The 21,667-nt window shown below is 45.1% G+C and overlaps 1 protein-coding gene across 1 annotated transcript in view; it reads left to right on the forward strand.

Annotated features, from left to right (window-relative positions):
- The window catches only part of CEP152 (centrosomal protein 152), a 116,182-nt gene that overhangs the window by 63,724 nt on the left and 30,791 nt on the right, over positions 1-21,667 (forward strand). Inside the window, exons 19-21 of the mRNA XM_073618667.1 lie at positions 2,836-3,105; positions 13,763-13,894; positions 21,023-21,649. Of these exons, the coding sequence (XP_073474768.1) occupies positions 2,836-3,105; positions 13,763-13,894; positions 21,023-21,649 (1,029 nt within the window). The remainder of the gene's footprint in view (positions 1-2,835; positions 3,106-13,762; positions 13,895-21,022; positions 21,650-21,667) is intronic.

The following is a 21,667-nucleotide window of genomic DNA, read 5'->3' on the forward strand; positions in this document are numbered from 1 at the left end:
ATTAAACAGGTACAGTAGGATGATTTGCGTTATCTTTGTGTATCACCTGAGGCCAGTCACTTCACTCGGTATATGTAAGGGTTTACAACTACTTTAAGCTTTGACAAAAAAAAAAAAAAAATATGGAAGCTGATTGGTTTCTATACAGAACTGCACCAGATTTTGCACTCTCCAGTTTTAGTAAATCAACTCCAAAGTTCACAGCTTTATTCCTCAAACCAGCTCTGGACTGTAAATCAATGAACTGTCAGTGCTGTCCTGGAATACATTACAAAAATAAAGCCACACATGGCTCCTTTCTCCAAGTACAGTAAAACCTTGGATTGTGAGCATAATTCGTTCAGGAAACATGCTTGTAATCCAAAGCACTCATATATCAAAGCAAATTTCCCCATAAGAAATAATGGAAACTCAGATGATTCGTTCCACAACCATTTATTCATAAGTCCTTCAGTTTATAGTCTATATCAAGGGTCTCCAAACTTTCTAAAGAAAAGGCCAGTTTACTGTCCTTCAGACCTTAGGGGGGCCGGGCTGTGCCCAGTGGAAGTAAACAATGCCCTATCTTTGGTATTAGTGAGAGAAATAGTTGGTGTCAGTGGAGGCATAGGGGCCCATTCTTGTTGTCAGTGGCAGGAATTATGCCCTATCGTTGGACTTATTGGAATGAATAATACCCCATCATTGGTGTCAGTGGAAGGAATAATGCCCCAATGTTGGTGTCGGGCAGGAAAAATGCCTCAAGGGCCAGATAAAGGCAAGCAAAGGGCCGCAGTTTGGAGACCACTGGTCTATATGAAAAGATTATAGCAATGTGATAGGTTGTGTAACCATAAAATGTCCATCCACAAATGGAAGCCTCCACAAGGGGATTAGAAGCAAAATCCAGCAGGAGCTCCAGAGTATAAAAGAGAAGAGAGGCGCCTCTAAGTGTAGCAATATGATTACATTTAATGACGGTACAACATTTAGCAACTCACATGGTTGATGATTAAAACAGACACATCTAAGTATGCAGGCATCCGGGGTAAAGCTGTCTGCATAGACCATCTGCACCGCCGGCTCTCATTGCTGTCAGTCTGCAATCGTGACCAAGAAGACTACCTTGCAGTAGAGCAATCTGAAAGCGAGGCTTGAAGCGCACGTGGAGCAAAACGTGGAAGGGATGATGTTGATGGCGGTGCGGAGGACGTTCTATGTGGATAGCTTTACCCCGGATGCCTGCATACTTAGATGTGCCTGTTTTAATCATCAACCATGTGAGTTGCTAAATGTTGTACCTTCATTAAATGTAACCATATTGCTACACTTAGAGGCGCCTCTCTTCTCTTTTATACTCCGTTGTGACATGACGCTACTTGTATATCAAGTCAAAATGTATTTAAAAATTTTGCTTGTCTTGCAAAACGCTCTCAATCAAAGTTACTCTTAAACCAAGGTTTTACTGTACTGTGTCTGCAAATGAGTGCAATTGATAGCTCTTTTGTTTACTGAAGTATTAGAATCCAGTTTTAAATACTATAAATTTGCATTTATATGCTGCATAAAAGTTACTCAAAGCGTTCACCGCTTGCAAAAGTCTTACCCCTTTTTTAAAATGAGATCACCTACTGGCTCATGAACTGTAAATGTCCCGATAAGCTGTTCAGGTACTTCCCATCTGCCCCCATTCTCCAGTGCTTCATTGGCTCCCTGGTGGTAAAGGCCCCAGTAGATGAGGTCTTCTCTCACCTAGCAGCACAGTTTAGTGAGTGTGAGCATGAACCCTTTGCACACAGGTGTGAATGTCATCTGGACCCCCCTAGTCACCAAGTAGAGGGACATAAAAGAGGCCAGGAGATTAGTCTTTGGGGTTGCACTTTAAACCTGTTGCTTAGTTCACCTTTGCAGAAAAAACAAAAAGGTCAACTAACACTGTACACCCCCTCCCCTTTCTAACCTGGCTGACCAATCAGAATTGCTCTGGTTTGTCCCAGAAACACTTCAAAGAGAAGAGTGGGGATTTTAAATCGCTGGACCAGCTGCATGGGCCCTCACAGCTCAGCATCCCCAGTTAGGGTACAGCAGGGGCTGGGAAAGTGAGGAGAGTGTATGGTGTTACTTCATCTTTTCATTTTTTTCTGTAAAGGTGAACCATCACTTGACACTTGGCTGTACAATGGACTGCTACCTTCAAATTTTCCTTTACCTTGACCCTACACGTAAAGCAGAATTGTACTTGCCTAGAATCCAGTGATGTGACGTCCCCGGAGCTCTTCGGCTGGCCGGCTTCTGAGTCCTGATCACCGGCTGTCATTGGCTGGGCAGAGATGACACAGGAGCGGGAGTAAAGGATATCATATGCGATATGATGGTCACATGACTCATTTTTTTGGAAATATTGCATGAGATTATAAGAGAGCGTCAATTCATCAAAGTAAAATATCAAATGTGAGGTAAAAAAAAAACAAAAAAACGAATTGAAGTAAATTCAAGTCAAAACATAAATATTTACCGCATTCGGTAAATAAGGCATATTTTTTAATGAATTGACTGCTTTTGAGATAAATACCGTATGTTATTTTAACTCAAATTCATTCATCTCAGTGAATTGACTCCGATATTTAAACTGTCTAATGGTTTCATTCATCTCTGGCAGTCCAGTTGGGAGATGTCTTCCCATATCTTTCTGCACTCTTTCGGAGGTGGTCGCTTGCTTTTGACATTTCAATCTATATTATGGAGTTTCTTTACTATTTTTGCTGCTTTTCATATTCTTGATGTTTTTCTTGGTTTCTGTTATTATATTTATTTATATCTGTTTGTTTTTTTTTTTTTTTTTTTTTTTTCCTTTAGGTAACTGCAATGAAAATTCAAGATATTGAGAATCAATGGAAACGCAAGCTAGATGACGCTTTAAAACATGCCAGAGAGACATTGATGCAGCGTTTAGAAGACTGTGCTGTACAGACTGAGCAGTCATTAATTGTACAAACTGTGCTAGAAACTGAACAGTTGGAGGAGCTGAAAATGAAACTCGGCAATGCTATGCTAGAGAAAGAGAAGGCCGTACAAAAGGCTTGCATGGAGCTGGAAATAAAGCATTGGGAGGACATTTCCACTCAGGTACTTTCACCAATTCATCTGTCACACCTGTATGTCCCTGAGGCCCCATTCACATTTCAGCGTTTTGTAGTCTGAAGATCCAAAACGCTGGAGGAGAAAAAAATCAATTATTCTCTATGGAGATGGTTCACATCTCCACTCCAAATCGCCTGGAGCTTTTTTTTTGCTGCTCAATTCGGGCAGATTTGGGCGTTTTTCAGTTTTTTACATTGGTGACCTTTTGACCTGTACAAAATTGCGGTAAAGATTGTGTGCGAATTTCTGCCTGAAATCGATACGCTCAGGTGTGAATGCAGCCTTATGGACCAGAGCAATTTTTTACATTTCGTAGATAATCTTTTAATATATAATGACCTTTTTCTATGTATTCATTTCTTTACATTTCAGCTATGGGCCTATTGATCCGGTGATAAGGTTGTCACTACTTAGCCTCTTGCCGACCTGAATGTCATCTACAGCACAGCTAGCTAGTTCTGGGAGGGCGCCATATGTCAGCCTCCCGTGATTGTGCCCGCTGCTGGGACTGAGGTAAAGAGTCAATCAGCAGCTCTTTACCACGGGAACAGCTGTGTCCAACCATGGCTGATCACAGATGTAAACAAAAGCCGGTTATCGGCACTCCTTTCCTCACGCTGACAGCATGAGGGGAGGAGAAAAGACGATATCCAGATTGTGTATAAGGGACATGTACACTGATATTCAAGGCACTGATTATCAGTGCAGACCCAAAAGTGCCCACCAGTCCGTGCCTCCTCATCAGTGTCCCCTATAAGTGCCCATCAGTGCTGCCTTCCAGTGCCCATCAGTGCTGCCTCATCAGCGCACATCAGTGAAGGAGAAAAAATGACCTGTTTGCAAACTTTAAAAGAAAAATTTTTTTTTTCCAAATTTTTGGTCTAATTGTTTGTTTTTTTTAGCAAAAATTAAAAACCCAATGATGATTAAATACCACCAAAAGAAAGCTCTAGTTGCGTGGAAAAAAATTGCTAAAAATTTCATTTAGGTACAATGTTGCATGACATTGTCATTCAAATTGCGACATCGATGAAAGCTGAAAATTGTCTTTTTTTCTTCTTCTTTTAGTACAAAGCAAAGTATTTTTTATGCAATTTATAGACCTTGATTTAACAAAAAATGCATTTTTTTCATAGTTTAACCAGTGCAGTTTTAAAACAACTGTTCCTGTTGAAGTACACATTTTTATTGTATAGGTTTTTTTTTTTTTTTTTTGGCATAAAAAAATATTTTCAATACATAATGTGTTTATTTAAGATGTGTTTTTTTTACTTTTTTTTTTTTTTTTGTGCACTTTTTTTAAATGCATCACTAAAATATTAAGGACCAAACAAATAGTGTAAATAATAATCGTAGAAAAAAAAATAGCAGAAAACAAGACCTAGGAAGAGGAAGGAGCTAAGTGGGTCAGTTAAAGCAGAACTTTACTCTCTGTCAGCATTGATTATTTTTAATCCTTATGCTGCTAGCATTAGTCCGTAGATAGTAAAGTATATCATATTTACCTGTTTTTTACTTTTTACTTTTTTTTTTTTTTTTTTTTTTTTAATATTCTGCCTCTACATCAATTTTTTTCTACACCGTAATGCCCCGTACACACGGTCGGACATTGATCGGACATTCCGACAACAAAATCCATGGATTTTTTCCGACGGATGTTGGTTCAAACTTGTCTTGCATACACACATTCACACAAAGTTGTCGGAAAATCCGATCGGTCTGATCGCGTTGACGTAAAACACGTACGTCGGGACTATAAACGGGGAAGTAGCCAATAGCTTTCATCTCTTTATGTATTCTGAGCATGCGTGGCACTTTGTGCGTCGGATTTGTGTACACACGATCTGAATTTCCGACAACGGATTTTGTTGTGGGAAAATTTTATATCCTGCTCTCAAACTTTGTGTGTCGGAAAATCCGATGGAAAATGTGTGATGGAGCCTACACACGGTCGGAATTTCCGACAACAAGGTCCTATCACACATTTTCCGTCGGAAAATCCGACCGTGTGTACGGGGCATTACAGGCTTACTTTAGGCTGGGTTCACACTGCATCGCGCAGCGGCTTACAGCAGTGTGTCCCTGTTTACCGTTTCATATCCGATTTCAGTCTCAATTTTTGGCTGAATTCAGACCTGAAATGGACCAGAAGATGCACATGTAGGGCTGGGGAAAAATTGATTTAAATCTTGAATCGAGTTGAGAGGTCAAATCGATTCAAAATTTAAGCAAATCGATTTTTTTGGATTTTCCTTTTTTTTTTTTTTTTTTTTTCACCGTGCCGGTCCTGAGGAGCTGCGAGCAGGAGTTTTTAGGCGAGGCCGGATGCCGCAGACTAGGCCGAAGCCGCGGCCTCGCCTAAAAACTCCTGCTCGCAGCTCCTCAGGACCGGCGCGGTGTCCAAAAAAAAAAAAATCGTGAATCAAGTTTTTTTTTTTTTTTTTTTTTTTTTTTTAGAAAATCGCCCAGCTCTACGCACAGGAGTCCTGTGCAATTTGCACCGGAGCCGCTCTAGAGATGTGTGAACCGGCTCCATTGAGAGCCGGTCACACTCTCCTGACATGTGAATTGGATGCGAGGAAACCCACTTCCAATTCGCAATAGTGTGAACCTTTGCACAAAAATTTTATGTGAATTCTGAAACTAGTTGAGCAATCCTATTGTGTCTTTTTGCGAGTACATCACGGTTGTCATTCTTTGCTAGAGGTGCCTTTAAGGCAGCGGTTCTCAACCTGGGGGTCGCGACCCCCTGGGGGGTCGATTGCCCATTCTCAAGGGGGTCGCGAATGCTGGCCGAGACAGACCCGAAGTTACTGCCTGAGTCCGTCCGTCTCGGCCAGCGAGATGTCACTTCCTGGAGAGGAGGGACTACACGGAAGTGACGTTCCGTCGCCGCCATCTTGGTACTCTCGTCCGCAGTAAGGCTTAGACTTAGAAGTCGGCAAGCGGACATCTTTGTACACCCACCGAAATCCGCTTGCTGCGGACGAGTGTACCAAGAGGGAGGCAACGAAACTTGCTGAAGAAGAACACCTGTGACTTCTGGTAAGTCAGACACACAGGAAAAGCTCACAAGACAACATTTTTTTTATTATGGAGATATATATATATTGATGGGCACAGTGGCTGCATTTGATGGCACAGTTGCAGCGTTTTAATGGGGGTTTTTTTCTGATTGTTTCAGTTTGTTTGCGCCCCCACCACTGATTTATATATAAACGTTGCGGTTGATTCCTCAAAAGTGGTTATTCCGTGCCAGTGCTAGATACACAAAGTGTATAGCTTCCAAACATGTATCTAGCACTGGCACGGAATAACTACTTTTGAGGAACCAACTTGGACATATATATATATATATATATATATATATATATATATATATATATATATATATATATATATATATATTGTGACATTGGGGATTGTTCAGCTCAAGTGGATAGATGCGTTTTAGTGCAGTGAGTCCACATCAGAGAGGCATTTATAGTTAAGGGCCTGGTAGCCCACGTTTATTAAAGGAAAAAAACAACAAAAGTCCATCCAGGAATCCCACGCAGGGGTCCAAGCTTCAGCAAGTAAATACAATAGAAAATCCAAATGAAAAGGCTAGCCCACCTGGCTACTCTTCAGCAGTATTGCTGCTATAGGGAACAGGCCCCTCAAACAAGCTGCTTGGATGCACACAGTCTTAGGCTCCTTGGTCACACACAGTTTCAAGAGCTTCAATGCACACAGCTTCTGGCTCCTTTGACGCACACAGCTTTACAGCCCTTCAATGCACACAGCTTCTGGCTCCCTGGACGCACACAGCTTTGAAGCCCTTCAACGCACACAGCATCTGGCTCCTTGGACGCACATAGCTTTGAAGCCCTTCAACGCACACAGCATCTGGCTCCTTGGACGCACATAGCTTTGAAGCCCTTCAACGCACACAGCATCTGGCTCCTTGGACGCACATAGCTTTGAAGCCCTTCAACGCACACAGCATCTGTTCTCACACAGACAGTTACTAGCAGCCACTGCTCCAACTTCACCTTCCTCCACCCTTTCTGCTCTCACCAGTCCCTCGTTATATGGGCTGTGTGCACCTGGGCACACACCCTGCTGGCTGTCCACAAGACCCGGACACAGGGTTGGAGATCCCGTCCCACCCAAGACTCTGAAGGATCTCCAAACTACAGAGCCCCATAAGGAACTAGCAAAACCTGGAGAAAACTGCCAGAGCAGTTCTCTCCACCTCAAACCTACACTCTGTAGCTCTGCACTCAGACAATATGCAGACTCTGTGTCCACTTTAACCCCATTTTCATAGTGACAGAGCCTTGCTCTGCCACATACCCCCCCCTCTTGTTTCGATCCGGAGGGAGAAACACCTGCACCCACCATAGCAGTTGGGACACTTCTGTGCTGGCCATCAGCCACGTAGGCCCAACCCTTTTTTCGGGTGTGCTTCCAGGTACGTCCCACCTTGGATCTTAACAGGGTCCTATAATTCCGTATACTCTGCCTTCCCTCTCTTCTCTTGGGGTTCCTGAGCATACTCTCCTCTCTTGGGGGAACTCTGCCTTCCCTGATCCTACCTTTCAGCTTACAGACGTCAGTTTTATCTTTCACCACAGGTCTTTCAGGTTCAAAAACCTCTCTCTGGTTACCCACGGCAACCACGTCACTTTTAACAGCACCAAACATTAGCAGATCATACATTTCAATGACATCCTGTCGAACACAATCAGTGCCATCTATCTCAGTACTTGTTAGGACCAGACCTGAGGAGGGACAAAACACAGGCAAGCGATTACACCCCAAGGGTCCATAGCACAGCTTCACCTCACCTGTTGTCCAACACTCCATGGGTAACTGATCTAACAAATGACACTGATCCAAGCACAAACTACTCCTTTCTGATGTACACATTACATTGTTGCAGCAACCAACATTAGCACTTTCCTTTACAGTGTCTCCGGGTACTTTAAGTTGTACCACTTTCTGAGTGATAGAAAGCATCTCTGCTAGTGCTGCGTCTATTTTGGGCCCTACCTTCTCATGAGGTTCAGCGGGTGAGACAGTATCCACGCCCTCTATTGACCACAGCTCAGCCGCACCTCGGACCACACCAGCAGAGATGTTTATAGTCACTACACCAGCCGGAGAGACCTTTGATGTCTCCAACAGTTCTCCTGGGCGCCTTCCATACCACTCAGTAACTGGGAGCACCCTCTCAGAGAACCTTAAGACTATTTGCCACACTGTTAATAAGCATTGGCCCCACCAATACCATTGTAGATCAAGACTTCCCAGCACAGTCTGTACCACCTGGCTCCACCCATTGGTACTACGCAGCACCACCTGGTCCGACTGCGGTGGAGACACCCAAGTGTACAATGAGTGCGTTTTTACCAACTCCAGCATTTCAAATAAGGTCTCTGTCATCTCTAAACATCCCATGTCTAAATACCAGACCTTTCTAAGGTCTTTTTCCCTGTCCAAGACATGGAGGGGCTCATCCACTGCAGCTTTTGAGTTTGAGACATTTGAAGAGACCTCCACCTCCTTGGAGGTACCCCTCATCACAGCCTGTTGCTCCCCTGGAGCGCTGTCAGACACATGTCTCACACTTTTCCCTTCTGTACCAGTGTCAGTGAGCCACTGCAGGTCATTATAAGTCACATTGTCACCTTCACACTTGAGCTGTGGGGCTGTGGACAACACATCTGCTTTGCCAGCACCCTGAACAGTTCCTTCAGACTGGAGGGCATTAACCTTCGCAGGGACAAACGTGTCCTTGAGCACCAGCCGATCTGCGATCCCTCCATTGGGCATAGCAGGTGTTATGTCCACCACATTATTTAATATTGCGATTGCATTCTCATACCAATTATCCCAGTCTATTGTGGTTCCATCACTTACTCTAGAAGGCCCCACAGGAACCTGGGATTCACTAGCCAAAACATCACCTGTGTCATTTCTATACATATCCCCTTGGGTTGACACATCATCTGACAAGGTAGGCTGTAATACATGCTTTTGCCCTACCTGCTCTGGGGGCGCTACTGACACACACAGCTCTGCACTTTCAGCTTTTGCAGGCTGAATTAACCCCTTGACAACTGGGTTACACTTAGGGTTGTGGGGCTGCGCCCGCACACTCTCACTGTGTGACTCAGTCTTCCTTTGCTTCACCAGAGTAGCACCACAGCCATCCTGGAACACCTCTGGCTCCAACACATGGAGACCCCATGAGACTTCCATGGACAAGCCTGCGCTTCTGGTTGTCACGGGAGATATCCTACTCCGATCATTGTCAGTGAACACATTTGCAACATTTTCAGACATGACATTAAAGGGAACACATTTTTCAATGTCATTATCACCAATACCATCACATTTGCCAACAGTAACACATTTGTCAGCATAACCATCTGAATTTTCATTACGTATAGACATAACTGCTACATTTGTGGATTGTCTATTACCAACCACAGCCTGTGAGCCTCTCCTCACATCACCCTCTATCTTTAAAGGGGAACTCTTTCCTCCTTGGGCAGCTCCATAGCTGACCTGGGAAACTCTCTGCTCCATCACTGCAAGCTCCTCTGAAGTTTCCCTGGGCAACTCTGCAGCACCTGTCAATAGGGAACATGGCACAAGAACAGTTTTGGTCACCCCTACTTTAACCTCTCCAGCACTCTGTTGGATTATAGCAGGCACATGCATAGTCCCCATGTCCATTTGAGTCTTTAAACTTGCTGTCAGCTGGGCTTCGCCATGTGCCTCCCCACTGCTCCGGGTAGCACACTGCAGCAAGTCTATGTCCATTTGCACTGCGGATCTTCCCGCTGGACACACTCCCATGTCACTAAGTTCAGTCCCACAAACTGAAACAGTCTTACCATTTTCAGTGGCTGGCATCATACCCTTCACTTGAGTGCGCCGTCTCTCAGCTGCATCCATACCAGCTACTTCCTCTGTGTGGCCACAGGACGACACTGCAGCCTTTCCAAACTCTTCAGCGTTGTTCCAGAACCTTGGGCAAGTAAAAATTCCATGCCCCACTTGACCACATTCCAAGCACGGTACTGGTAGCTGAACTTTACTTTCTTGGAATCTCCTTAATGACTGGCTCTCTGTTGCCAAGGGATACCACTGGTCATGACCATCAGCAGACAGACTCCTTGGATCCCCGACATCCCTGTTGGCCTGGACATTGCTTCCACAGATGACCATATTCCTCTTTTTCACACGCTGTTGTCCACCTGGCTTCCTGTTGCCAGGGGAAACTTCTTTCACTTCCTTTTCGACTGGGGATGACATGATTAATTTACCCCAGGTCACAGAAATTTCACACTTGGAAAAATTCTCTGGCGTGGCTGGGGCATGTGGTGAAATACCCTCTAGCCATAGAACCCTTTCCCTTGCTTCAGCAAGGATTGCTTCCTTTTTCTGTTTGGAACGCCCCATGCTTGCTGTCTTACACACACAGCAACTTGCAACACACTTCACAGCAAAGAGAAAAAAAATATGTGATTCTCCTTTCACAGGTACACAACCTGCATGCAACACAAAGAGAAAAATTATGCGATTCTCCTTTCACAGGTACACAACCTGCATGCAACACAGTCCATCAAACTTCTGTGCAATGCTGTTCGCCTGGCTGCCACACACAGCTAGCAGTAGTTCCTGATGCGACTCACCATGGAGCAAGGACCTAGATTCAACCGTCTACATGCCCGCATTCTCCACCACTTGTGACATTGGGGATTGTTCAGCTCAAGTGGATAGATGCGTTTTAGTGCAGTGAGTCCACATCAGAGAGGCATTTATAGTTAAGGGCCTGGTAGCCCACGTTTATTAAAGGAAAAAAACAACAAAAGTCCATCCAGGAATCCCACGCAGGGGTCCAAGCTTCAGCAAGTAAATACAATAGAAAATCCAAATGAAAAGGCTAGCCCACCTGGCTACTCTTCAGCAGTATTGCTGCTATAGGGAACAGGCCCCTCAAACAAGCTGCTTGGATGCACACAGTCTTAGGCTCCTTGGTCACACACAGTTTCAAGAGCTTCAATGCACACAGCTTCTGGCTCCTTTGACGCACACAGCTTTACAGCCCTTCAATGCACACAGCTTCTGGCTCCCTGGACGCACACAGCTTTGAAGCCCTTCAACGCACACAGCATCTGGCTCCTTGGACGCACATAGCTTTGAAGCCCTTCAACGCACACAGCATCTGGCTCCTTGGACGCACATAGCTTTGAAGCCCTTCAACGCACACAGCATCTGGCTCCTTGGACGCACATAGCTTTGAAGCCCTTCAACGCACACAGCATCTGTTCTCACACAGAGACAGTTACTAGCAGCCACTGCTCCAACTTCACCTTCCTCCACCCTTTCTGCTCTCACCAGTCCCTCGTTATATGGGCTGTGTGCACCTGGGCACACACCCTGCTGGCTGTCCACAAGACCCGGACACAGGGTTGGAGATCCCGTCCCACCCAAGACTCTGAAGGATCTCCAAACTACAGAGCCCCATAAGGAACTAGCAAAACCTGGAGAAAACTGCCAGAGCAGTTCTCTCCACCTCAAACCTACACTCTGTAGCTCTGCACTCAGACAATATGCAGACTCTGTGTCCACTTTAACCCCATTTTCATAGTGACAGAGCCTTGCTCTGCCACAATATATATATATATATATATATATATATATATATATATATATATATATATATATATATATATATATATATATACATACGACGTATATATATAAGAACACCTGTGACTTCTGGTAAGTCAGACACACAGGAAAAGCTGACAAGACAACATTTTTTTTATTATGGAGATATATATATATATATATATATATATATCTCCATAATAAAAAAAATGTTGTCTTGTCAGCTTTTCCTGTGTGTCTGACTTACCAGAAGTCACAGGTGTTCTTATATATATACGTCGTGTATATATATATATATATATATATATATATATATACGTCCCAGTTGGTTCCTCAAAAGTAGTTATTCCGTGCCAGTGCTAGATACATGTTTGGAAGCTATACACTTTGTGTATCTAGCACTGGCACGGAATAACCACTTTTGAGGAATCAACCGCAACGTTTATATATAAATCAGTGGTGGGGGCGCAAACAAACTGAAACAATCAGAAAAAAACCCCCATTAAAACGCTGCAACTGTGCCATCAAATGCAGCCACTGTGCCCATCAATTGCCGCCACTGTGCCATCAAATGCAGCCATTGTGCCCATCAATTGTCGCCACTGTGCCAGCAAACGCCGCCACTGTGCCATCAAATGCAGCCACTGTGCCCATCAATTGTCGCCACTGTGCCAGCAAACGCTTCCACTGTGCCATCAAACGCAGGAACTGTGCCCTTTAATTGTTGCCACTGTGCCAAACGCAGCCACTGTGCCCATTAATTGTCGCCACTGTGCCAGCAAACGTCGCCACTGTGCCCATCAATTGTCGCCACTGTGCCATCAAACACAGCCACTGTGCCCAACAATTGTCGCCACTGTGCCAGCAAATGCCGCCACTGTGCCATCAAACGCAGCCACTGTGCCCTTTAATTGTTTCCACTGTGCCAAGGGCAGCCACTGTGCTCATCAATTGTCGCCACTGTGCCAGCAAACGTTGCCACTGTGCCAGCAAACGTTGCCACTGTGCCATCAAACGCAGCTACTGTGCCATCAAATGCAGCCACTGACCCCTTTAATTGTTGCCACTGTACCAAACGCAGCCACTGTGCCCATAAATTGTGGCCATGGTGCCAGCAAACGTTGCCACCTGTGCCATCAAACGCAGCCACTGTGCCCTTTAATTGTTACCACTGTGCCAAACGCAGCCACTGTGCCAGCAAACGTCCCACTGTGCAGCCACTGTGCCCATCAATTGTTGCCACTGTGCCAGCAAACGCCGCCACTGTGCCAGCAAACGCGACCAGCAAAAATAATTTTACTGTTAGGGGTCCCCACAACTTGGGAAATTTTATCAAGGGGTCACGGCACTAGGAAGGTTGAGAACCACTGCTTTAAGGTCAGGTTATAGCTCCTCTTTTATCCCAATGTAAAGTTGCGGCAGTTCTAACATCTTCTGTTTGTGAAAACTAAAAAATTGTACTCTTTGATGTATTAGGCCCCTTTCACACTGGGGCGGTTTGCAGGTGTTATTGCGCTAAAAATACCGCCTGCAAACCGCCCCTAAACAGCCTCCGCTGTTTGTTCAGTTTGAAAGCCCGAGGGCTTTCACACTGAAGCGGTGCGCTGGCAGGAGAAGAAAAAATCTCCTGTCAGCCGCATCTTTGGAGCTTTGAAATCAATGGGACAGCGCGGCTATACCGCGCTAATACCGCGGCTGTAGCCGCGCTATACGAGGGGTTTTAACCCTTTTTCGGCCGCCAGCGGGGGGTTAAAACCGCACCGCTAACGCCCGAATACCGCGGTAAAATAGCGCTGTTTTACCGCCGATGCCCCCTACCGCCCCAGTGTGAAAGGGGCCTCAGTCATCAGTTTGTGAATATGCAGTCATTCAAAATTCAGCAGTATACTGTTATGGAAAAGCTTCCACAGTGAATTTTGAATTAATTATTAATTTTTGGGGTTTTTCCCGTTTTTTTTTTTTTTCTTAGGTGGAGTTAGCCTTAACAAAAGGTCGTGCCAGATGGCTGCAAGAACTTACCAGTTTACCTGAATACAAAACAAACTTGCAGATTGAGAAAGATAAATGGGAGAAGCTTAATAATCTCCGTGTTGAAAAGCAGGTATATTTCATGATGTGCTACTGAAGTGATCAGTCACTGGTAACCTTTTAGCAATATACATCTTACTGGAACATATACAGGTTCACCGAAACTCCAGGTTACCTGTCCCTTTAAATATTTTGTTTGGGCCAACTTGGTTAAGAGAAGTATGGCTTTTTAAAAAAAAAAAAAAACAATCTTGCTCACTTAGATGGCTGCAGCACTGATTCCAGCTGCAGCTGTCCCCCGCCGGCTCTAAGACCGAGAACTGAATGATCAAGGACCACTGATCGCTCAGTTCTTGGCCTTGAATCTGCAGAGAGCGGTGGGTGTCAGTCACTGGCTCTGTGCTTTACCCCTCCAGCGGTCACTGGAGCACCGGGCTGGGGAGGGGCTGGATCAACCTCTCAGACGCTCAGCCATTACCGGTCCCGAGCCTTTCCTGAGCCTGGCTTGGCTGAGTAACATCAGCCAACAGCGGGTCACAGGGGTTTTGAACAAACTGCACTCTTGTGATCCATTGGAGAAATACAGCCAAAATAGCTTTGGCTATACTTCTTTAAAACAAATTACCATGGGAGAGCGGTAAGGCCACTGAGGATGCTATAATACACTGTAGTAACATTTGCAATCGCTGTTTTCTTGGAGGGGTGTGACCAACTTCCCCTCTGCTGTCAGAAACAGAGTTGCTTTCATTTTTTTTTTTTAATGAATACAAGGCGTTCTCTGATTGGCTGAGGTGAAGATTGTGATGTTATTCTTATGCCTCTCCACCTCGGCCAGTTGGAGAAGGCCTTGTATTCATATGAAAAAAAAAAATGCAAGGCTGTTCCTGAATGGCCGAGGTGTCATACATACAACTCTTTCTGGCAGTGGATTGGAAGATGGTCATACACCTCCAGGAAGTCAACAGCAATTTACAGTATGTAGCAAAAAAAAAAAATGGTACTACGGTGTATTAAGGAATCCCCAGCAGCCATACCATTATGGTGTGTTTTAAAGGATAAGATCACCTTTGGGAACATGTTTCATGTTTTTAGGGTGGAACATGTTCTCAATGCTACAGCTTCTGCCTGATCCCCGCACTCCTTGTGACAGCAGTATGGAGAAAAGTCCCCTGACGTACACTGTACCTGTCCCTTTTTTAAATCAGTGCAGCCATGCAGGGATCCGCCCACACGATCGCTTCATTCATTCACTCAGCTCTGTGTGTGAACGAACTACAAGCCCCAACTTCCTTTGCAGCTGTCAGCTTGTAGTTCTCAATGAATTACCATGGTGCTGTGGAATGCTGTGGTAGTTCATTCATTCTTCCTGTCAGTGTATCTGCTTACCTGTATGGGATGTACAGGCACACACAGTGCTTTACAGGCTCCAAAAAAATAAATTATTGCATTTTTCTTTTTTTAAAGCAGTTGTATACCCGCTGCTTTTTTTTTTCTACACCTGCAAGGGAAAAGGCATAATGAGCTAGTATGCACCGCATACTAGCTCATTATGAGATACTTACATGCGCGCGGGAGACTTCTGTCCGGCAAGCTCCGGAGTTTGCTGGGCTGTCAGCTGAGAATCCCCTGTGCGCATGCGCCGCTGCAGTCAGCAGCTCATTGCGAGGTGAATATCTCCTAAACCGTACAGGTTTAGGAGATATTTTTTTTACCTACAGGTAAGCCTTATTATAGGCTTACCTGTAGGTAAAAGTAAAAAAAAAAGGTATACAACCGCTTTAACCTGGAAAAAATGTGCATTTTTTTAATTTCTTTTTTGTTTTATTTTATTTAAAGTGAACCTATCCTTTAACAAAGGCTGGCCCAATAAAGTATTTAAAGTGACAGGAAACTTGGTCTTTAACACAGGCGAATTGTACGTGTCCCAGTGGGTGGGAGATGTTTGGTGTGTGAAAGCAAGGTGAAAAGTGATTAGTCTCAGACACTTTACTACCTTTTTTTTTTTGCCATATACTGTATGTCCAGCTTTGCATAATTGCTGTTCAATGTCCAAGCTGATCAAACCCTTGGAGTCATTGATTTGGAGTTAATATGAACTTTAGGAGTTTGGGTAGGGGTGCACCGAATGGGTTTTTTTGGTGCTGAAACCGATACTAAAAATGAAAAATACACTAGGCCGAAAACCGATACCGAAAATGACTGTTTTTAAAATTTTTTTTTATACAGGAGATGGTCAGAGACTGGGGACATGGTACAGGAGATGGTCAGAGACTGGGGACATGGTACAGGAGATGGTCAGGGACTGGGGACATGGTACAGGAGATGGTCAGGGACTGGGGACATGGTACAGGAGATGGTCAGGGACTGGGGACATGGTACAGGAGATGGTCAGGGACTGGGGACATGGTACAGGAGATGGTCAGGGACTGGGGACATGGTACAGGAGATGGTCAGGGACTGGGGACATGGTACAGGAGATGGTCAGGGACTGGGGACATGGTACAGGAGATGGTCAGGGACTGGGGACATGGTACAGGAGATGGTCAGGGACTGGGGACATGGTACAGGAGATGGTCAGGGACTGGGGACATGGTACAGGAGATGGTCAGGGACTGGGGACATGGTACAGGAGATGGTCAGGGACTGGGGACATGGTACAGGAGATGGTCAGGGACTGGGGACATGGTACAGGAGATGGTCAGGGACTGGGGACATGGTACAGGAGATGGTCAGGGACTGGGGACATGGTACAGGAGATGGTCAGGGACTGGGGACATGGTACAGGAGATGGTCAGGGACTGGGGACATGGTACAGGAGATGGTCAGGGACTGGGGACATGGTACAGGAGATGGTCAGGGACTGGGGACATGGTACAGGAGATGGTCAGGGACTGGGGACATGGTACAGGAGATGGTCAGGGACTGGGGACATGGTACAGGAGATGGTCAGGGACTGGGGACATGGTACAGGAGATGGTCAGGGACTGGGGACATGGTACAGGAGATGGTCAGGGACTGGGGACATGGTACAGGAGATGGTCAGGGACTGGGGACATGGTACAGGAGATGGTCAGGGACTGGGGACATGGTACAGGAGATGGTCAGGGACTGGGGACATGGTACAGGAGATGGTCAGGGACTGGGGACATGGTACAGGAGATGGTCAGGGACTGGGGACATGGTACAGGAGATGGTCAGGGACTGGGGACATGGTACAGGAGATGGTCAGGGACTGGGGACATGGTACAGGAGATGGTCAGGGACTGGGGACATGGTACAGGAGATGGTCAGGGACTGGGGACATGGTACAGGAGATGGTCAGGGACTGGGGACATGGTACAGGAGATGGTCAGGGACTGGGGACATGGTACAGGAGATGGTCAGGGACTGGGGACATGGTACAGGAGATGGTCAGGGACTGGGGACATGGTACAGGAGATGGTCAGGGACTGGGGACATGGTACAGGAGATGGTCAGGGACTGGGGACATGGTACAGGAGATGGTCAGGGACTGGGGACATGGTACAGGAGATGGTCAGGGACTGGGGACATGGTACAGGAGATGGTCAGGGACTGGGGACATGGTACAGGAGATGGTCAGGGACTGGGGACATGGTACAGGAGATGGTCAGGGACTGGGGACATGGTACAGGAGATGGTAAGAGACTGGGGACATGGTACAAGAAATCAATGCAGCCTCAGAAGTGCCCGTCAGATGCAGCCTGCCAGTGTCCCCAGTGCAGCCTGCCAGTGTCCCCAGTGCAGCCAGCCCAGCCTGCCAGTGTCCCCTGTGCAGGGGAAGAGAGGAGAGCTGCCGCCTGTTTAATTAGAGCGCCGGGAACATCACAGCTTTCATTTCAATAGCTGTGTGTTTCCCGCCATGCGCGCCGTCATATACAGCCCCCCCCCCCTTGTCCGGGGAACTTTGATAGACAGATCACCCGTCCAATCCTGGGGCAGGTGATCTGTCTATCAAAGTGCCCAGACAAGGGGGAAGGATGATGTTCCCGGCGCTCTAATCAAACAGACGGCGGCGGCTCTCCTCTATCTTCTGCGCTATACGACACCCCCGTAATAGACAGCACTGGGGGCCGGAGCCCCGCCCCATTTTCGGCTCCATTATCGGCCATTTTTCTCTTTTGGCAAATTGCTGAAAAGGCCATTTTCGGACGAAATTTCGGTGCATCCCTAAGTTTGGGCTTTCGTGACAGCACAATTCTTTCAGGTCAGGGACTCTGCGAATGAAAGGAAGATGGCGAGGCAACAAGTGAGATCGGCAATAAAATGGTTAAGAAAAAAAAAATGGCGGAGGAATTTGCTGGCCTCTCATGATCTTTAACTACTTCCAGCCCAAGCTAATTCTAGCACGCCTCTCCTACATGTAAAAATCATAATTTTTTTGCTAGAAAATTACCCCCACACATATGTTTTTTTTTTTTTTAGCAGAGACACTAGGGAGTAAAATGGCGGTCATTGCAACTTTTTATGACACACGGTATTTGCACAGCAATTTTTCAAACGCATTTTTTTAATTTTACATCATCGCGGCTCCGGCCACTCTCACAGCGCCGGAGCCCGTGAACCCGGAAGAAACGTGGGGGGAACATGTCAGTCCCCTCAGCAGTGACCGAGCGCCGCTGCGGGGGCTTCATTCTAAGGTATTTCATAATGTACTAGTATGCAAGGCATACTAGCACATTATGCCATTGTCTTGCACGTTTTTATTTTATTCTTTTCAGCGGTTTACTACCGACTTAAAAATGTGTGCATAAGCGCAACGCTTTACATTTTTTTACAGGTTTTTGGTTTAGAGTTACAGAGATGGTCTTGGGCTAGATTTGTTGCTCTCGCGCTAACGTTCGTGGCAATACCTCACATGTGTGGTTTGAATGGACATTTACGTGCGGGTGCGACATACGTATGCGTTCACTTCTGCGTGTGAGCACACGAGGGCGGGGGCGCTTTAAATTTTTTATTTCTTTTTTATTTTTACACTTTTCCTTTTTTTAAATATTCTTTTTTTTTTTTTTTTGTCACTTTTATTCCAATTTACAAGGAATATAACCATCCCTTTTAATAGGAATAGTGCATGACAGGTCCTCTTTACAAAGAGATGTGGGGTCTATAAGACCCCACATCTCTCTTCTAGGCTGGAAAGCCTGAGCTATAAAAAAAAAAAAAAAAAAAAAAACAAAGGATCTCAGCCTTTCCAGCAAAAAACAAGGCAGTGTTTACATCTGCCGAGGCAGGAAGTGACAAAGTGTCATAACATCGCGCCCAGCCTCTGAAGGTCATAGAGATGGCCAGGGACCATCTGGTTTTCGGTCAGCTCTATGGTAAACGGGTGCTACAAGCCGATTCATTGCCTGACTCAAGTGAACCAGTAGAAGCACCAGAGGGTGGCGGGAGGGATGGGCGTCCTCTCCCGCCACTTGTAAAAACTATGATTGATTGTTTTTACATTGCATGGAATTGACCAGCAGAAAAAAAGATATCTTAATGATGGCTGCAGGTATCATTCAGATATCTCCACTCAAAGTCCAGGACGTCAAAACGGCCTACTGGTGGGAAGTGGTTAAAACATTCATAAGCTATTTGGGGCCAATAAGCTATGGGAGGTAGGGATTTCTTTCTTTCAACTGGTTAGTAAGGATGGCCTTTTGCTTTAGTTAATCCTAGAGTAGAGCTGCACAATTGATCATTAAGAATCAAAATTGCGATTCTTTTCCCTTCCAGATCTTAAAACAGCATTTCCAGATTCTATCTAGCAAGTGCAGAGAGTTCTCTGACCCCTGAAAAAAAAAAATCCAGGCAGCCTGCCAAGTTTTATCACAACGTTGCAGATAACTATAAATAAAGTAGCATTTCATTCTTAGATCAAAGGAATAAACTTCTGTCTGTAGATGAGGGACGTTTAACCACCTTTTTCTGACACCTGCTGCCTCCAAGTTAAGATCCATATTTATTACTAGAAAATTACTCAGAAACCCCAAACATATATATATATATATATATATATATATATATATATATATATATGTATATGTATGTATGTGTGTGTGTGTGTGTGTGTGTGTGTGTGTGTGTGTGTGTGTATGTATGTATGTATGTGTGTGTATATATATATATATATATGTGTGTGTGTGTGTGTATTATATTATTATACAGGATTTATATAGCACCAACAGTTTATGCAGCACTTTACAATATAAAAGGAGACAATACAATAACATACAAGAGGATTAAAAGGGCCCTGATCAGAAGAGCTTACAATCTAATAGGGTGGGGCAGGTGGTACAAAAGGTTGTAACTGTGGGGAATGAGCTGATGGAAGTGGTAGGAGATTAGTTGGAGACATGATAGGCAAGAGTAGGGGATACCTGGACCAGTGGAGGTAGCGAGTTCCAGAGGATGGGAGAGGCTCTGGAGAAATCCTGGAGACGAGCATGGGAGGAGGAGACGAGAGAGCTTGAGAGTAGGAGGTCTTGAGAAGAGCGGAGGGGACGATTATATATTATATTATATAATTTTAGCAGAGACCATACAGAATAAAATGGTGGTTGTTGCTGTGAGCATACTCTCATAACAGAAAACATGGACCCTCCATGGGGTGTAAGGGCATTAAGGCTCACCTTTCCTGCTCCCTCATATATGCGGTACCTGGTTACCATGTGGTTAAAGAGGAGCTGCAGTCTTCTCACATAATTTGTAATAAAAACATCTTTGCCATTCTGAAGCTTCCCTCCAACCACTTTGCATATTATTTTATATATACTGCGATTCTGTACTTGCCAAATATGCTGCAGAAATCTCCCTCCACTGAGTCTGGCTGCAGCCATTTTAACTGGGCAGCTGAAGCTGTTGCCTGTTCCCTTCCTGGATTTACACAGAAGCCCCTCCAGCTCTGCAGCTCTCATTGGCCTTCTTATGACTCATCCCCCTCACTTCCTGGCAAACTCTCACGAGAGTTGGGGAGAGAGAGCTGTATATGATGTCATAAGCCTAGGCTAAATGACCAGACAAGAAACAGGAAGTGGGCTGTATAAGGTATTTACTGGCAGAAAAAATGTTTTACTATCCAAAGTTAAAACAACAAGGGCCGAAGATTTAATAGATGGAAAGATGAAAAAACGACTGATGGTCCGCTTTAAACATAGGTCATTTTTATTACTTCGTGAACTAACTATTGTTTCCATCCTAGATATCAGATGCAGTTGCTGCAGCGGAAGATAAATGGAAGCTTGAGTCTGAAAAGAGTCAACACGCCATTAATAAACACAAAGAATGTGAAGAGAAAATCGCAGCATTACAGCGGGAATCGGACTTGAAGGCCGAAGAGTTTGAAGCTCAGATGAAAGTTGAAGTGGGGAAGGCGCGTGCTCAGTGGAACAAAGAGAAGCAGGAAGAAATCCAAGCCGTTCAGGCACAAAATGAAAAAGATTTCCGCACCTTCTTGGATGATCATAGGAGCAAAATCAGCGACGTGCTTTATACAGCAAAAGCTGATTTTGAAAAGCAGAGAAACGAACTCCTCGCTCAGAAAGAGGCAGCAATGACCGAACAATTTAATAAGAGCCTCAAACTGCGGATTTCTGAAGAATCGAAGCGTTTGTATGATCACGATAATGAGATCCTGTCTGAAATCGAGAACCTTATGTCTGAAATCCACGATGAACTCGTTGAAAAATGTAAAAGGGACGAACGTTTGTCACATGCAACCGGCAGCTTAGATACACAATTTCTGCAAAAGTTAAGATCGTATCTTCAGAGATCGGTTAAAGGGATTGTTTACAAAGTCGTTTCAAATGCAAAACAGGGGATGAAGCCGGTATGTTTGTGTGATTGT

Source organism: Aquarana catesbeiana, linkage group LG03, assembly GCF_042186555.1.
Source record: "Aquarana catesbeiana isolate 2022-GZ linkage group LG03, ASM4218655v1, whole genome shotgun sequence".
Taxonomy (NCBI): domain Eukaryota; kingdom Metazoa; phylum Chordata; class Amphibia; order Anura; family Ranidae; genus Aquarana; species Aquarana catesbeiana.